Below are 17,925 nucleotides of genomic sequence, written 5' to 3'. Positions count from 1 at the left end.
ACCACTTCCTCCCTGCCTGACAGGTACATACTTCTCAAGGACACGCAGTAGCTGTTCCTTGAACAAGCTCCACATTTCAATTGTGCCCAGCCCCTGCAGTTTCCTTCTCCATCCTATGCATCCTAAATCTTGCCTGATCGCCTCATAATTGCCTTTCCCCCAGCTATAACTCTTGCCCTGCGGTATATACCTATCCCTTTCCATCGCTAAAGTAAACGTAACCAAATTGTGGTCACTATCATCAAAGTGCTCACCTACCTCCAAATCTAACACCTGGCCTGGTTCATTACCCAGTACCAAATCCAATGTGGCCTCGCCTCTTGTTGGCCTATCTACATCTTGTGTCAGGAAACCCTCCTGCACACATTGGACAAAAACTGACCCGTCTAAAGTACTCGAACTATAGCGTTTCCAGTCAATATTTGGAAAGTTAAAGTCCCCCATAACAACTACCCTGTTACTTTCGCTCCTATCCAGAATCACCTGAGCAATCTTTTCCTCTACATTTCTGGAACTTTTCGGAGGCCTATAGAAAACTCCCAACAGGGTGACCTCTCCTTTCCTGGTTCTAACCTCAGCCCATACTACCTCAGTAGACGAGTCCTCATCAAACATCCTTCTGCCACCGTAATACTGTCCTTGACTAACAATGCCACACCTCCCCCTCTTTTACCAGCTTCCCTGATCTTACTGAAACATCTAAACCCTGGAACCTGCAACAACCAATCCTGTCCCTGCTCTATCCATGTCTCCGAAATGGCCACAACATCGAAGTCCCAGGTACCAACCCATGCTGCAAGTTCACCCACCTTATTCCGGATGCTCCTGGCATTGAAGTAGACATACTTCAAACCACCTTCCTGCCTGCCGGTACACTCCTGCAACCTTGAAACGTTATTCATGACCTCACTGCTCTCAACCTCCTGTACACTGGAGCTACAATTCAGGTTCCCATCCCCCTGCTGAATTAGTTTAAACCCTCCTGAAGAGCATTAGCAAATTTCCCCCCAGGATATTGGTACCCCTCTGGTTCAGGTGTAGATCATCCCATTTGTAGAGGTCCCACCTACCCCAGAACGAGCCCCAATTATCCAGGTATCTGAATCCCTCCCTCCTGCACCATCCCTGTAGCCACGTGTTCAACTGCTCTCTCTCCCTATTCCTCACCTCACTAGCATGTGGCACAGGTAACAAACCAGAGATAACAACTCTGTTTGTTCTAGCTCTAAGCTTCCACCCTAGCTCCTTGAATTTCTGCCTTACATCCCCATCCCTTTTCCTACCTATGTCGTTGGTGCCTATGTGGACCATGACTTGGGGCTGCTCCCCCTCCCCCTTAAGGATCCCGAAAACATGATCCAAGACATCACGGACCCTGGCACCTGGGAGGCAACACACCAACCGCGAGTCTCTCTCGTTCTCACAGGATCTCCTATCTGTCCACCTAACTATGGAGTCCGCAATGACTAATGCTCTCCTCCTCTCCCCCCTTCCCTTCTGAGCAACAGGGACCGACTCTGTGCCAGAGACCTGTAGCCCATGGCTTACCCCTGGTAAGTCGTCCCCCCCAACAGTATCCAAAACGGTATACTTGTTTTTGAGGGGAACGGCCACAGGGGATCCCTGCACTGTCTGCCTGTTCCCTTTCTGTCCCCTAACTGTAACCCATCTACCTTTTTCCGGCACCTGAGGTGTGACTACCTCCCTGTAACTCCTCTCAATTACCCCCTCAGCCTTCCGAATGATCCGAAGTTCATCCAGCTCCAGCTCCAGTTCCCTAACGCGGTTTCCGAGGAGCTGGAGTTGGGTGCACTTCCCACAGATGAAGTCAGTGGGGACACTAGTGGTGAGCCTTACCTCCCACATTCTACAGGAGGAGCATGCAACTACCCTAACATCCATTCCCACTGTTCTGAATTCCCAAACAGACTATTGAAAAAAAAACTAGTAACCTTACCAAATCAGCGCTCAGAACCTTTTTTTTTGGTTAGAGGAGGAGGATGGGTGGGAAACACTACCTAGGTAGTGTTTCGGGTAAAGCAACCGCCCAAATATATTACCTCACTTACTCACTCCAAAAATGGAGTCACGCGAGGTAAGACTTTTATAATCGAAAAGCTTACCTTCCCAGGGTGCCCTCGCACTTCCTCCCAGACTCCCGCCACTGAAACAACTGAATAGGTGGAGGAATAGATAGTGATGGGGAAGTTAGGAGGCTGCAGAAGGAATTGGACAGGCTAGGAGAGTTGGCAAAGAAGTGGCAGATAGAATACAGTGTGGGAAAATTTAAGTTTATACACTTTGGTAGGCGGAACAGAGGCATTGACTATTTTCAAAACAGGGAAAGGCTTTGGAAACTGAAACACAATGTTGGGACATCATGGTAAGGGTGTACAGGACATTGCTTAGGCCACTTTTGGAATACTGCAATCACTTCTGGTCTTCCTGCAATCGGAAAGATGTTGTTAATCTTGAAAGGGTTCAAAGAAAATTTACAAGCATGTTGCCAGGATTAGAGGGTTTGAGCTATAGGGAGAGGCTGAATAAGCTGGGGCAATTTTCCCTGCAGCATCAGAGGCTGAGGGGTAGCCTTATACAGGTTTATAAAATCACAAGGAGCGTCAATAGGGTGAATGGCCAAGGTCTTTTTCCCAGGGCAGGGGAGTCCAAAACTAGAGGGCATAGGTTTAAGTTGAGAAGGGAAATATTTAAAAAGGACCTAAGAGACAATGTTTTCATGCAGAGAGTGGTGTGTGTATGGACAAGCTGCCAGAGGAAGTGGTGGAGGCTGGTACAATTACAACTTTTAAAAGGCAAATTGGTATATGTACAGGAAGGGTTTAGAGGGATATGGGCCGAATGCTGGCAAATGGGATTCGATCAGTTTAAGACAACTGGTCAGCGTGGACAAATTGGACTGAATAGTCTGTATCCATGCTGTAAAAGTCTATGACTCTGAATGTTCTGGTGACTCTGGCGTTTCAGGGGTCCAGATCCTGGAGTTGTGATATGAGGAGTATTGGAGGACTCTGGGTCTGTACTCAATGGCATTTGGAAGGATAGGAGTTGGGGGGAATCTCATTGAAACTTACAGAGGCCTGGATAGGGTGGACTTGGAGGAGATGTTTCCACTATTGGGACAGACCAGAACCTGAGGGCACAGCCTCAGAGTGAAGGGGGGACCCTTTGGAACTGAGAGGAGAAGGAAATTCTTCAGCCAGCGGAACTCATTTCTGCAGCGGGCTATGGAAGTCAAATCATTGATTATAATTAAAACAGAGATAGATAGGTTCTTGATTAGTAAAGGGATCAAGGGTTATGGGGAGAAGGCAGGAGAATGGGGTTGAGAAACATATCAGCCATGATAAAATGACAGTACAGACTAGATAGGGTGAATAGCCTAATTCTGCTCCTGTATCTTATGGTCTTATCTTGAAGCCTTATTAAGGAGCGCACTGGAAGGTATGAATGCAGGAGAAGCTACCTATTTGAATTATCATGCTTTTGATGAACACACAGAGGAATAATACACAAGGGTCGAGATTTTATCCTTAGGACAGCTGAGACAGAAGCTATCCTACAGAAAAAATCATTTCAGACAGTTGGTTAGCAATTAGTTTTATTGGATTTGTAGTTTAAAAGCATTGAATTGTTTTAGAATTGTAATGCAAATACCTCACATACGTCTGTTGTTTAACTGTTGGCCCAGCTCCATTATATTTCAATATCTTCATTGCTGCCTCAGAAGTGGCTGAGCAACCTGTAAACAAAGGACAGCTCAAGAATATTGTTTTGTGCTACCCTTTCCATTCTAAGGAGAAGTGAGATAAACAGAGTCTATTTAAAGTAACTCCTGATGTCAGTTGACAGGAGTGTCTCCTTATCTTGGCAAGATATTATTGCCATAGATGGAGTGCAAAGAAGACTCGCCAGCATAATTCCCAGGATGGCGGGACTGTTCTGTGAAGAGAGATTGTGCAAACTGGACCTGTATTTGCTAGAGTTTTGAAGAATGAGAGGTGATTTCATTTAAACCTACAAAATACCCAAAAGGGACAAACAGGATGGATACAATTAAAATGCTTCCCTTGATAGGGGAAGTCTAGAACCTTGGGGCACAATGTAAAAATAAGGGGGATACCACACAGAACTGAGAGGGTTGTGAACCTTTGGAATTCTGTACCGCAGAGGGTTGTAGAAGATCAGGCTTTGATTGTCTTGAGATTGATAGATTTCTAATTACCAATGGCGGACACATTTATGAGGATGGGATTGATAAAAGGCTTTGAAGTGTTCAGTCATCCATGATCATATTGAATGGCAAGGCAGGCTGGAGGGGTTGAATAGCCTTTTCCTGTTTCTATAGCAAGGTGGTTGTTAATGATGGTTTGTGAACAGAAGATGTGATGAAGAGGCTGACAGTGGAGAGTTGAAATGATACACACTTTCAGTTGGCCAAATCTGTCTTGCTTAATGTTTCAACGAAGATCTGTAGCTCGGGTTGTGGTTGGAGTTGCTGGATGGTTCACCAAGCTGACTAGCTTTCTTTCAAACGTTTCATCTCCCTTCTAGGTGATATTGTCAGTGCTGTGAAGTCTCCATTGAATCGCTGTTATTCTGTCCTGCTCTGAATTTTTGTGGTCCGGTCTGTCATGGTGTACAGTCTTGTTTCTAGTTTTCTACCATAATGGTATGTAAATGGGGTCTATTTCAATATGTTTGTTAATTGCATTGGTAGTTGAAAACCAGGCCTCCAGGAATTCTTGTGCTTGTCTATGTCTTGTTTGTCCTATTACTGTAACTTTGTCCCAGTTAAATTGATGTCCTTCTGTGCCAGAGTGTATTGAAATGAGGGAGATTTGGTTGTGCTGTTTTGCTGTGAGTTGGTGTTCATGTATCCTGGTGGTGGGTTTCCTGGCCGTCTGTTCTATGTAGTGTTTCTTGCAGTTACTGCATGACATTTTATATATCACAAACCAACAGCCACACTTTGCCAGTTACTCTCAAAGATGAAAGACCCCATACCCACAATGAGCAGGACAAATGCGATGTATAAAAGCACAGCACTCACAATGTCACCTAGAAGGGAGACAAAATGTTTGTATGAAAACCAGTCAACTCGGCGAACCAACCAACAACTCTAAATCTGTCTTGAGCAGCTAAACAGAGTATTCAGATTCACACAAGCAAATCAAAGACTTGTTCATGCCATTGCTACCAGCTGTTTTATTTTGACAGATGTAATTCTTTCTTTCAGATGGCTATTCAGCAGATGACATTGTCTATAATTGGTCAGACAATCAGGATCAGATCCATGGACTGGATCAAATTCAGTTGGCTCAATTTACAATAACCAACTATTACTTTGTCACAGAAATGACAAATTTCAAATCAGGTAAACACCAATTTTGATGGGAGTGATGATTAACTACTTAGTGAAGAACAACAATGAACATGTTATTTTTATTCATTCATGGGTGTCACTGACTGGGCCAATATTTATTGTCCATTTCTAGTTGTCCTTGAGAAGGTAGAGGTGAGCTGCCTATTTGAATCGCTGCTGTCCTTGTATCTTGGGTAGTAGCAGAATCTAGGTACCGATGACTTGTATTTGTGCAATTCTTTATGTCCTCTGGAATTGCTTAAATGATATGGTAACAGGGCTCATTGTGCACCGGGCGAATTTGCCTCCGAAATTCCCAAAACACCCAAGAAAAGTCAATCACACAGGCGACCAGAGCAAAGTCACCCCCACAAGTAGAATGGAGAAAATTCCTGAGGAACTGCTTATTCAGTCATTGGCTAGTTATCTCTCACATTTGTTGTTGTTTGGCTCACTACTTAACCTACCAGCAGTAAATACTGGAGAGAAACAGCCTCTGATTGGAGGAGCAGTGAGCAGGATAACTAAGAAAGAAACGAAAGGAAGTGAGCAAACCTTTGAGAGAATCATTTGCCAGGAGACAAACTTGTGGTTTGTTTACCAGGGATCCAAGCTTGGGGTGGTTTCCTTTCGCTGAGAGCCAAGGCTAGGAAACCAGCTTGGAAGAGCTTCCAAGCGTTGTGAGGGAGGTAAAAATCTGCAGGTGAAGCAAGAGGCTGCAAGGGAGACAGGGAATGAATGGACAGGTAAGGGGCTGCAAATAAGACTGATATAGAACGAGGGTGCAGAGGGTAAGGAGGAGAGGCAAGCTATGAGGGACATGGGGCAAAGGAAACTGCAATAGGGAGGAAGTGTTTAACCTTGTCAACAAAAGGAAGCTCAGCTAGCTAGGTGCAAGGAAACCTTTCTGCATGGAAACAAGCTACTGTTCCAGCTTGTTATCCCAGGCCCATAGATAAACCTGATGCCTAAACACAAGCATTTCTCATTATGGTCACTTGGATACTCCTCTGACCCTACATTTATAATTCCCAACATTGCTTTACTGTAGTCTCTTTTGCCTTTGGGAATGTGCTCTGCTCACACACACTACCATTCCAACTTAAAATAGGCTTCTAGGATCAGATTCAGAGTGCTGATTGGTTGGAAAGTGATCTCTGATTTGTAAAGGCATTGCTGTGAAGAATGCAGCCACTAATGCTGATTGACAGTTAACAGCCAGATTTTGCAGACAGATAAAAAGCATGATTTGAAAAAAAAAGTACTACACCTGATACAACTCTACAAAATAGGTGACAGTCATTTTGGTTCGTTTCTCAGGGTATTGTCCTGACCAGTCAACCTACCCTAGTTTAAAATTAAAACATAGCTTGGCTGTTAACTGTCAATCAGCAATAATGGATGCATTTTCCATAGCAATACCTTTATTAATCAGCGTCTACTTGCCAACCAATCATCACTCTCATCTCATGTAATATAAATGATGTTATTCCTTGTAAATTCTTGTGAATAGTCCTGATGAATGCAAGATGGAAAGCTTTGATGAAATGTGTCTTTTCTCAGCAATACAAAAATTCTGTAAAACCAAGTGACTATATTTACTGAATTGAATCAACCACCTAAAACAGGCAGGTATTTTGGACACACTGCGGCATGTCCTGTATAAATTGGGGCCTTCTGTGTCATCAAGACTGTTGGGACAGTAAGGTTACTGATATCACTTTAAGTGTTACTGCCTCTTATAGTTAAGTTAAAATACAACCTGTATGTCCACTCAGCCGTAAGAAATAGGAACAGGAGTAGGCTATTCCACCCCACAAACCTGCTCTACCATTCAATAGTATCATGACTGATCCAACATTCCTCATGATAACTTTCCTACATTTCCCCCAACCCTTGATTCCAGTTCTTATCAGAATCTATCTTAGCTTTAAATATACACAAGGACTCTGCCCCCCACCACCCCCCAAGTTCTCTGTGGCAAGGACTTCCAAAGACTCACAAACCTTTGCAAGAAAAATTTCATCCTCATGTCAGTCTGCTGCCTCTGGTCCTAGTCTCTCCCATGAGGGAAACATCCTCTCAGCATTTACCCCATCAAGCTCCTTAACAATCCTATGTGTTTCAATGAGAACACCTCTCATTCTTCTAAACTCCAGTGAGCAGAGTCACAACCTGTTCAACCTTTGCTTGTAAGACAATCCATCCATACCAGGGATCATCCCAGTGAACCTTCTATGAACTGCCTCCTGTGAAATGATATCTTTCCTTAAATAAGGGGAGCAAAACCGCCCACAGTCGTCCAGATGTGGTCTCCCCAGCACCTTGTACAGTTGCAGTAAGACTTCCCTACTTTTATACTTCAACGCCCCTTCTATCTGCTACCCCTCTCCGTCATTTGTTTGATGTTGGAAGCAATAACATGTTTGCTAATGGATGTGGCGAGTCACCTTTAATTCATGAACCAATCATCTTTAGCTGCTTCATCAATGACCTTTGCACCATCATAAGGTCAGAAGTGGGAATGTTCACTGATGATTGCATAATGTTCAGCACTATTCATGACTCCTCAGATATTGAAGCAGTCCATGTTCAAAGGCAACAAGATTCGGACAATGTCATGGGTTGGGCTCACCAGTGGCAAGTAACATTCATGCCACACAAGTGCCAGGCAAAGACCATCTCGAATAAGAGACAATCTAACCACCCCTCCCCCTCACTTTGACATTCAATGGTGTTACCATCGTTGAATCCCCCACTATCATTCACCAGAAACTCAACTAGAATCACCACATAAACATAGTGGCTACAAGAGCAGGTCAGAGACCAGGAATACTGCGGCAAGTAACTCACCTCCTGATTCCACAAACGCTGTCCACCATCTACAAGGCACAAGTCAGGAGTGTGATGGAATACTCCCCACTTGCCTGGATGAGTGCAGCTCCAACAACACTCAGGAAGCTTGACACCATCCAGGACAAAGTAGCCTGCTTTATTGGTACTACATTCACAAACATCCACTCCCTCCACTGCTGACATTCAGTACACACTGCAGTAGCTATCTATAAAATGCACTGAAGAAATTCACTGAAGATCCTCAGAAAACATCTTCCAAACCCACGACCACTTCCACCTAGAAGGACAAGGGCAGCAGATACATGGGAACACCATCAGCTTCAAGTTCCCCTCCAAGCCACTTACCATCCTGACTAAGAAATATATCGCCATTCCTTCACTGTCACTGGGTCAAAATCTTGGAATTTCCTCCCTAATGGCATTGCGGATCAACCTACAGCTGGTGGACTGCAGTGGTTCAAGAAGGCAGCTCACCACCACCTTCTCAAGGGCAACTAGGGACGGAGGATAAATGCTGGTCAGCCAGCGATGCCCACATCCCACAAAAATGAATAAAAAAGTTCACAACAAAGTCAGAACATGGTTGGTACCAACATGGACATTCCTTTATAGTGCCCAAAGGGTTACAAATTGAGAAAATGATTAGTGAGGAGTTCAATTAACTTTGGTTCTTTACCTAGTTTTCCAATAAAGATGTTTCCAAATTTGCCAGGTGAAGGAGATTAGTGAATCTGTAGGTTTACTTTATAGCATCAATTCAATTACACAGTTTTTATTTCCCTTCACAGATTACCACAGCTTCCAAATAGCTTTTTAGGAGAGGCTGTTCTGTGGTTTTTTAGCCTTTATTACAATAAACCATTGTTCAGTCAATTGTTAGGGATGTGGAAGCAAAGAATCCATTTTGGTTTTACCCAAGGTTGCCATATCACATGTGTAAATGGTAAAATCAAATCTGGCTTCCAAACATTTACAATATCTGTGGGCAGCTAAAGTATTTCAAGATTTCCTTAACTCCCTTGGGACTCAAGTGTTGCTTTTAACTTCAGCTTGGTTTCTGTATAATGTAAAATGTTGCCAAATGGAGAATCAGTGTAATATTTAAGTATTCATTGTTCTGTATTTGATTATGAGGCTGGTAACCGATATATACTAAAATGTTGCCATAACCCTACCGAACCATAGGGCTGCTCTCTCATGAGCGAGAGATGCCTGTTGGTGATTTAATCTGAGGGTCTCAGGCCTTGAGCAAGAGGTGAGGCTGAGAAGGTGGGGCCCACCTATATTAACTGTGCTTGATTGATAAAGCCTGGGTGTGAACACAGAGCCTGAGTAAACAGAGAAGCTCCAGGAGGAAGCTGAGCTGTAAACATGAAATGAAGATATTTTGTGACTGCAGAGATATTTTGAAACACAGTAAGTGATATCTGCCACACACAGAGGAACTAGTGTCTTCTCTGCAATGCTCTCAGGTAAAACAAATGTATAAAACATCTAACTAACCAGCAAATGTACAACACGTGGCATCACCATACAGAATGCTGTGGAGGATATTGTTTGAATATTTTCTCGGTTAAAACAAAAGGCAGAAGGCCAGCGTCATTGTAACATTAATTTTGGTCTCATAAAACACAGAGAGCCCAACCAGAACAAGTATAGAGTTAAAATAGGACCAGTTAGACAGAAGGTACAAAAACAAATAAAACAAGCTTTATCTTTAATCTTATGTTAGAGTTTTCCAAATATGTAGGTGATCCAGTTTGTCCAAATTCTCTAATCCGTTAAGCAGCTGGCTCATACAGAAGGATTTAATTGAACAAACAAGAAAATGGTATTTGTGTGTTATTAATCAGGTCAAACAGTTAAAGTTATTTTTACAATTTCTTCTTATTTTATTCCTTATCATGCCTGTTTCATTGTGCAGCCGCCCATCTGCCCACTTCCTGATCACCAGCACTAAGATATTGGGGCAGAAAATTCTTATCAATTTGGCTGGCCCACACACCTCACCTGACACCTGTGGACAGCAGATTACTGGACCAGGAGGAGGCTCATAGCCAAATCTGATCCAGTCTACAATCAGCATTCCAATGTGCATACACTTCCCCACAGGGTCAATAAGCAGTGACCACTGCAGGAAGATTCCACAGCTTTTAACATCAATATGCTTATAAAGCTTAATTGATTCATTGCTTTGTGAGAACCAAGGCTACAGCCTTTTTAAGAAGTATAACTTTGTTTCACACACAGTGTTGCTTTTAACAACCGAGTCACTGCATGCTATGGACGGCTTTTAAAGGTCTCTTTAGATTCTGTTTCAGAACCAGTGCTCAACATATAATCCATTACAAGACATAAGCAATTGAAACAAAACAGTTTTAAATGGGATGGGATTGGGATGGAGAATAAATTGATGTGAACAGCTCTTTAACATTACCGGCAGCAACACAAAATTAACTAAATGGTTTTTAGAGAAGGAAATCTGCTGTCCTTACGTACATGCAACTCTGCACCCACACAATGTGGTTGTCACTTAACTTCGCTCCAAATTGGCCCTGGGGTAAGCCACTCAGTTGGACACAGCTGACAAATATTTTCAAGCAATGCCCACATCCCATGAATGAATTAAACACTTTTCTTTTTACTATTAATAACATTAAAAGAATGTTCTGGTCTATGTAAGCTTTCTAAACAAAACTTGATTGTCAGAAGGGTGTGGGCCTGAAACATCAGCCTTCCTGCTCCTATGATGCTGCTTGGCCTGCAGTGTTCAGCTAGCTCTAGACCTTGTTATCTCAGATTCTCCAGCATCTGCAGTTCCTATTATCTCTGTGAAATCTACAATGTGTTTAAGTATTATTTGGCGTTGAATCACACATTTCTGCTACAAATTGTTACCAATTTTAGCTGTGGTAATCCCACAGTGTCCGTGAGCTTCAGAGGGGATTAATTGCTATTCTGAATCACTTTTTATCAGCCAGTTTTGAAATGTGCCTGTGCAAAAATCCACTTTGGATTTAATTCCTCTGCTCTTTCTGCCCAGGTGAATATTTCAGTGACTCGCATAGTATGCTCCCAACTGATGTCACTACGGACAAGGCAAACTACGCTGTGATTCAATCTAGCTTGGATTTTCTTTTTTGGTTTGTTTATGGCAATCTTCCGCTGAGATATAACCTCAAACATATGTATACTAGTTTTAACAATAAAACAGAAGATTATCACACGAAAGAAATTTTTAAAAAACGAGCTATCCAAATACTTAATTTGAAAGATTTAAAACACATGGCAAGATAAAGTCCCATCCACTTAGCACATCATCACTTTACAATTAAATAGAATCTGAGAAATTTTTCTTCCCTATTAAATCTGTCAGTTTAATTTAACTGCTTCTTCTCATTCCTGTCCTGTGAGTAGTGAGGTCTTTTCTATGCATGTATACACAACTGAGATTTCATACTTTCTCAGCTTTGAACAGCCAATGCCATTTTCTAACTAACCATTCCTGTTCTGGAAGTTTCAAAACATGAACTCTTTAAGATAACTTATTCCTTTAACTATTCTAAACTTCCTCCTTTTCTATGAGATAATACTTGCTTTATACCTCAATCAAGTCTCTTTTGAATTGAACCCTAAAGCTTTTGAACTAAATTTGGAAAAAGACTTGTTTATACTAGATTTTATTATAGCTGATGGCTTAATGTTTTCACTCTCCTGTCATAAAACCCCACCATATAAACAAATTTCCATTAACACTGCAGGAGACCTTGCAGTCATCTGCTGTCTGAGAAATACTGGTTTTAAGTCATGATTCTGGAAAATGAAATAAATCAACATACATGAACATATAAATTAAAACTAAAAATAAAGTAGTAAATATAAATCACAAATCTTTCATCACATTTACGACATTTAAGCTCAAAACAAAGTCAGTCAGTTGTGGCACTTGAAGGAGCTCAGTGCTCATGGAGCTGTTCTGGAGAAAGAGCCAGCATCTTCCCAAAAGGAGACAAGAAAGTTGACACCAAGTGGCTGTGTTGTTCCTGTTTCTATAACAATTTTTACACAGACTGTGGACAGTAAATCTTTCTCTACTTTTCTAAGATTATTTTTTATTGTTACTCCAGCAGGTCAGTTTCCAAGGTTAAGTCTTCATTTCCAGTTACGGAGGAACAGAGGGGTTTATATCATTCAGTCGTACATGCCTTCTATCTTGTTGGTGGCAATGTCCTGGGTATCATTTTGGATCAGTCAGTCAGCAGTCCCTGCACGTGTTTCTTTAGGTGAATATACTCATCAGCTCAACCTTGGCTTCCTAAACAGTCAATAGTTCACTTTCAATCTTATTCTGTTCTATTAATTTCTTTGTCGCTTGAATCATGTTTGTACATGTCACAGAATCAGAGATTGTTATGGCACAGAAGGAGGCCATTCAAACTATCGTGCCCACACCGGTTCTATCACCTCATGCCAATCTCCTGCCTTTTCCCCATATCCCTGCACACTGTTTCTATCCATGAGTCTATCCAGCTAAGTCTTTTAAAAGCACAATGATACTTTTACAATAATAATAATAGGAAGTCCTTTTCTAGTACGATAGTACAGTACTGAGATAGTGCAGCACTTTTGGAGGTGCCTTATTTACAAGCTGGTAAACCAAACCTGAATCTTCCCTTTCTAGGGAACATTAAAAGTTCAATGATTCTTTGTGAAACAGAACAGTGAGTTTCCCTAGTACATGACAAATAAAATAACACAATAACAAAATTTTTCACAGGTACCGTTCACTTTGCGACTCCCTCGTCAGCTCTACACTCCCCACTAACCTCTCCACCACATCCGGTACCTTTCCTTGCAACCACAAGATGTGCAACACCTGCCCCCACACCTCCCCGCTCACCTCCGTCCAAGGCCCCAAACAATCCTTCCAGATCCGGCAGAGATTCACCTGCGCCTCATCCAACTTGATTTATTGAATCCATTGCTCCCAATGTGGTGTCCTCTATATCGGGGAGACCAAACACAGACTAGGGGACTGATTCGCAGAGCATCTAAGCTTTGCACACACCAACCAACCCAGCCTTCTGGTTGCCATCCATTTTAATTCCCCCTCCCACTCCCCTGGCGATATGTCCATCTTGGCATCCTCCACTGTCAGAGTGAGGCCAAACCTTAACTGGATATTTCACCTTGGGAGCTTACAGCCCAAGATCCTGAATATTGACTTCACCAGCTTCAAAATCCCTCCACCCCCAGCCCCAGCCTTATCCCATGTCCCGCTTCCCTGACCTGACCTAGCCTGTCCATCTTCCTACTCATCTATCAGCTCCACCATTTCCACTGACCAATCACTATAACTCCTTACCTGCATCCACCTATCATCATCATCCCACCTACCTTTCTCCAGTCCAAATCCCCTCCCCCTAACCGTCCCTATCCTGACAAAGGGTTTTGGCTTGAAACATTGAATTTCCTGCTCCTCTGATGCTGTCTGACCTGCTGAGTTTGTCCAGCTCCACGTTTATTGACATTATCTTGCCATTCATTTCATTTTTAAGGGAGCCCATTGTGTGCTATTTGACTTCCATCTTACCTTTGGTTGTCATAGTGATGACACTTAAAAAGCAAAGTGCTTTAAGAGGCCGTGGGCTTCTGGAAGATGCTGCTTAAAAGTGTTTTCTTTCTTTATCTTTGTCTGTGCTCCCTGTAAGGGCTCTTTCTTGTTGCAAGTGCTCCACCATAGAAGCAGCCCAACAGTCTCAAAATTCATAGATTGCACTCCCAAAAAAACTTACATTCTTAATAACTCAGATGGTATTGCAAAATTTGTTCGCTTAAGAAATATGAAACAGGTACAGGAACAGGATGTATGACCCCTTGAGCTTGCTCCCAGTTCACAAGAAGATTACATCTGATCTTCAGTTGAATCATCACTTGAATTTATTTACCTTGAAAGGAGTACTGTCTACAGGTCCAAGGCATCATCAAATTAGATTGTGTTAAGCCGGGGTACAACTGTTTGGGAAACCTCTCCACAAGATCAAATAACATCACCTACACCATTGTATTTTGGTGATAGAAGAAAATTGGAATCTGAATTTTTGCAGTGACTCTCATTTTATGAAGTATTTTTGATTTAAATTGAGACAATTGAGATTTAAGATTAGAAGGGATTTAGTTTCTCTCATAGTGGTGGATATGTGAAACAGGATTCCAGTTAAAGTAGTTAACACTTTGACAATTAAAACCAATTTAAACAAAGAGGTGGAATGTCTTCCTGAATGGACTGTTAAGGCAAACTGAAAAGCAGAATAATTTAAAGATTACATCCAAATGGTGGCTCCTGAATTGCCTGGAACATGGAAATATCATTCCAAGGAAGCCAGAGGGATAGAGCATTTCCATATGAAAAATAAATTTTCTATGTATCTTATGCATAGGGATATGCTCAAGCATTCCTTGCACAAAGTGGTGTAAATAAGTATCAGGGATTTGACATAGAGTATGCTTTATCACTGGATTGAGCTACAAATCCTGCAGAGGGACTGACTGCCTGACATTCCTGTCTCTCACCTGTTTGGCAAAGTTCTGAGGCAGGAATGTTACTTACCATCTAATTTATAATTGAATAGGGATCATAGCAAGGATACTGTGATGACCTGCTCAGTCTACCTTTTGGATGAAGGGGAATAAAGTTTACAGACATTTTTTTTCCTATGACTGACAGGGAGATAATGATTGCTTGAGTTTGTGAAAAAAAAAAAGTGATTGTACAGGGTGAATCTGGCACCCACAAGCATGAACATTGAGAAACTGTCACCACCAAAATGAAAAATCATACATTGAACTCTAGTAATTTCAAGAAACATGAATCAGGAACACATACCTTTAAAGGATTGACTTATTTTAATGTATTTATTCTAGGTATTACAACAGTGTTGACCATGACAACATTGATGATCAGTGCAAGAAAATCTCTCCCCAGAGCATCAGCCATTAAAGCGTTGGATGTCTACTTCTGGATCTGCTATATCTTTGTTTTTGCTGCTCTTGTTGAATACGCCTTTGCACATTTCAATGCAGACTACATGAGAAAGCAGCGTGCAAAAATTAAGGCCAATAAATCATGTGTGGAGGTGAGTAGCGTAACACAGCACTGAATTAGTTTAAAGAGGAAATATCCATTTTAGGCTGAGATTATGTTGGGTATACATGGGTGTGGATCAATTTTAATTGGTTGGAGTCTGAAATCAAACCTTGAGTCAGACAAACTATATGATTTCTCTCCTTTTTCCCTGAAGACTGGACCTCATACTATCTCTGCTCCCATGGCTTTTCTCAATTTACTGGTCCTTGTGAGTCTGGGAGGTATCACAACCAGACCTGGCCACATTATCACCTGATATTCTCAGCCACGAAACATTTATTGGGAGGATGTGGCAGAATGTTCCCGAGTAGAAATCCTTGCTGACTTTTCCCTATTTATACTGGGGTTGCTGAAGGACCTTGTTACAATCCTCTCACAGCACAAGACAAACTTAAAATCAACAGGAAATACACTTGTTGCACAAGGCAGTGAACAAGGTCCTGCGTCACCAGGGAAGCTCGACCATTTATACAGTCATACAGCAAGGAAATAGACCCTTCGGTCCAATCAGTCAGTGTCGACCATAATTCCAAACTAAACTTGTCCCACCTGCCTGTGCTTGGCCCATATCCCTCCAAACATTTCTTATTTATGTACTTATCCAAATGACTTTTAAATGTTATTACTGTAACTGTATCCACCACTTCCTGTGGAAGTTCATTCCACACACAAACCACACTGTGTAAAAAAGTTGTTCCTCATGTCTTTTTTAAATCTTTCTCCTCTCACTTTAAAAATATGCCCTCGGTCTTGAAATTCCACACCCTAGGGAAAAGACTCCTGGCTTTCACCTTATGTACACCCCTCATGATTTTAGAAACCTCTATAAGGTCACCCCTCAACCTCCTATGCTCCAGTGAGAAAAATCCCAACGTATCCAGCCTTTCCTTATAACTCAAACCCTCCAGTCCCAGCAACATTCTGGTAAACCTTTTCTGAACCCTGTCCAGCCTAATAACATCCTTCCTGTAACAGAGATTGCCAACATGTTTGTTAAAGTTATTCTTTTGGTGTATTGGCCCAATTCCAGCTTGTAGTATTTGTACCTCCTGATTCTCTCTTTATTCTAGGCAGTTAAGAGAAACGGAAAGGATGCAATAGTTCTGTTCTCCTTGTCAGCGGCTGGGATGAACCAGGAATTTCTCATGTCCAACAGACTGCACCGGGCTCATACGATTCTTCATGGAGACGAAATTAAAAATGGAAAGACAAGGGCAAATAAACACAACTCAAAGTCCAGCAATAAACTTACTCTGAAGTCCGTATTCAAACGTATTGATTCCGACACCATTGATATTTATGCAAGAGCTGTCTTTCCAGCTGCTTTTGCGGCCGTCAATGTCATTTACTGGGTCGCATATACCATGTAAAGGGTGCAGTCTGGAAACTGGTCCCACCATCATATTGTACAGGAAGGAGCTACATGTCCATGAACATAGAATACGCATGATGCCAAATGCCTAGAGCCTTTCATCTGAATCCTTTGACATGTCAAGGAAGCACTTGATAAATGTGTATAAATAGTAAATAATGAAATGTGATTACTGTGACATGATGAGATTCCTGTCCTCCATCATCCCTTGTTTATCAATCTTTTACCCTGGTAGCCTTGACGTCTTGAAAATGAATCAGCAAATCACCTAATTTGAAGATGCAATAACCTGTGCTTTGAGAATGATAAAGTTCACTTAATTTAACAGTGTTTGACAGTTTTATATATTTGCTCTATAACCTGACAATTATCTAGCAAGTTATGATTTTTTTCTCCATTTTGAGACAATCATGTGTTATCTTCAAATGGTCTCTAATCTGATGCAATCTCTGCAGTATTTTGCATGTTGGAATCATGGCTCTGGCAAATAATATTTTTAGTTAATTTTTTATCTCTTTATTGTTAACATTTGAAAATACCATAGCGAAGAATTTTGTTCTTCATGAAGTTATAATTTTGAGCACTTCCAAGTTTGATACAACATATAGGAATAGGAGCAGAAGTAGGCCATTCAATCCCTTGATCTGCTGCCATTCAAGATCATAGCTAATCATTTATCTCAGCACCACATTCCCATGTTATCCCTATATCGCTTGATGTCATTTGTAATTAGAAATTCATTAAGATTACGAAGCAATCTTGATCAATTGGGCCAATGGTCAAGGAGTGGCAGATGGAGTTTAATTTGCATAAATGTGAGGTGTTGCATTTAAGAAAGGTGAACAAGGGTAGGACTTACATAATTAATGGTAGGATCTTGAGTAGTGTTGTAGAACAGGAAGACCTAGAGGGTGAGATACATAATTCTTTGAAAGTTGTATCACTGGTAGACAGGGTGTTAAAGAAGGTATTTGGCACGCTTCCCTTCATTGCTCAGACCATTAAGTATAGGAGTTGGGATGTCATGTGGTGTTTGTACAGGACATTGGTGAGGCTACTTTTGGAGTATTGTATACAGTTCTAGTCACCCTGCTATGGGAAGGAAATTATTAAATTGGAGAGTGTGAAGAAATGATCTACAAGGATGTTACCAGACTGGAGGGTTTG

At 41.7% G+C, this 17,925-nt stretch overlaps 1 protein-coding gene across 2 annotated transcripts in view; it reads left to right on the top strand.

Moving 5' to 3' along the window:
• Window positions 1–17,602, top strand: part of gabrd (gamma-aminobutyric acid type A receptor subunit delta) — a 21,463-nt gene extending 3,861 nt beyond the window's left edge. Inside the window, exons 3-6 of one of the 2 annotated variants that reach the window (XM_048615130.1) lie at window positions 5,258–5,395; window positions 12,367–12,522; window positions 15,164–15,375; window positions 16,457–17,602. In XM_048615130.1, coding sequence (XP_048471087.1) covers window positions 5,258–5,395; window positions 12,367–12,522; window positions 15,164–15,375; window positions 16,457–16,756 — 806 coding nt within the window. In that variant the 3' untranslated portion in view covers window positions 16,757–17,602. The remainder of the gene's footprint in view (window positions 1–5,257; window positions 5,396–12,366; window positions 12,523–15,163; window positions 15,376–16,456) is intronic. The other variant, XM_048615129.1, reaches the window with a different exon arrangement.
• Window positions 17,603–17,925: the final 323 nt, after the last annotated feature.

Source organism: Rhincodon typus, chromosome 31 (genome assembly GCF_021869965.1).
Source record: "Rhincodon typus isolate 14 chromosome 31, sRhiTyp1.1, whole genome shotgun sequence".
Classification (NCBI taxonomy): Eukaryota; Metazoa; Chordata; class Chondrichthyes; order Orectolobiformes; family Rhincodontidae; genus Rhincodon; species Rhincodon typus.
This window is presented reverse-complemented; position numbering and strand designations above follow the sequence as displayed.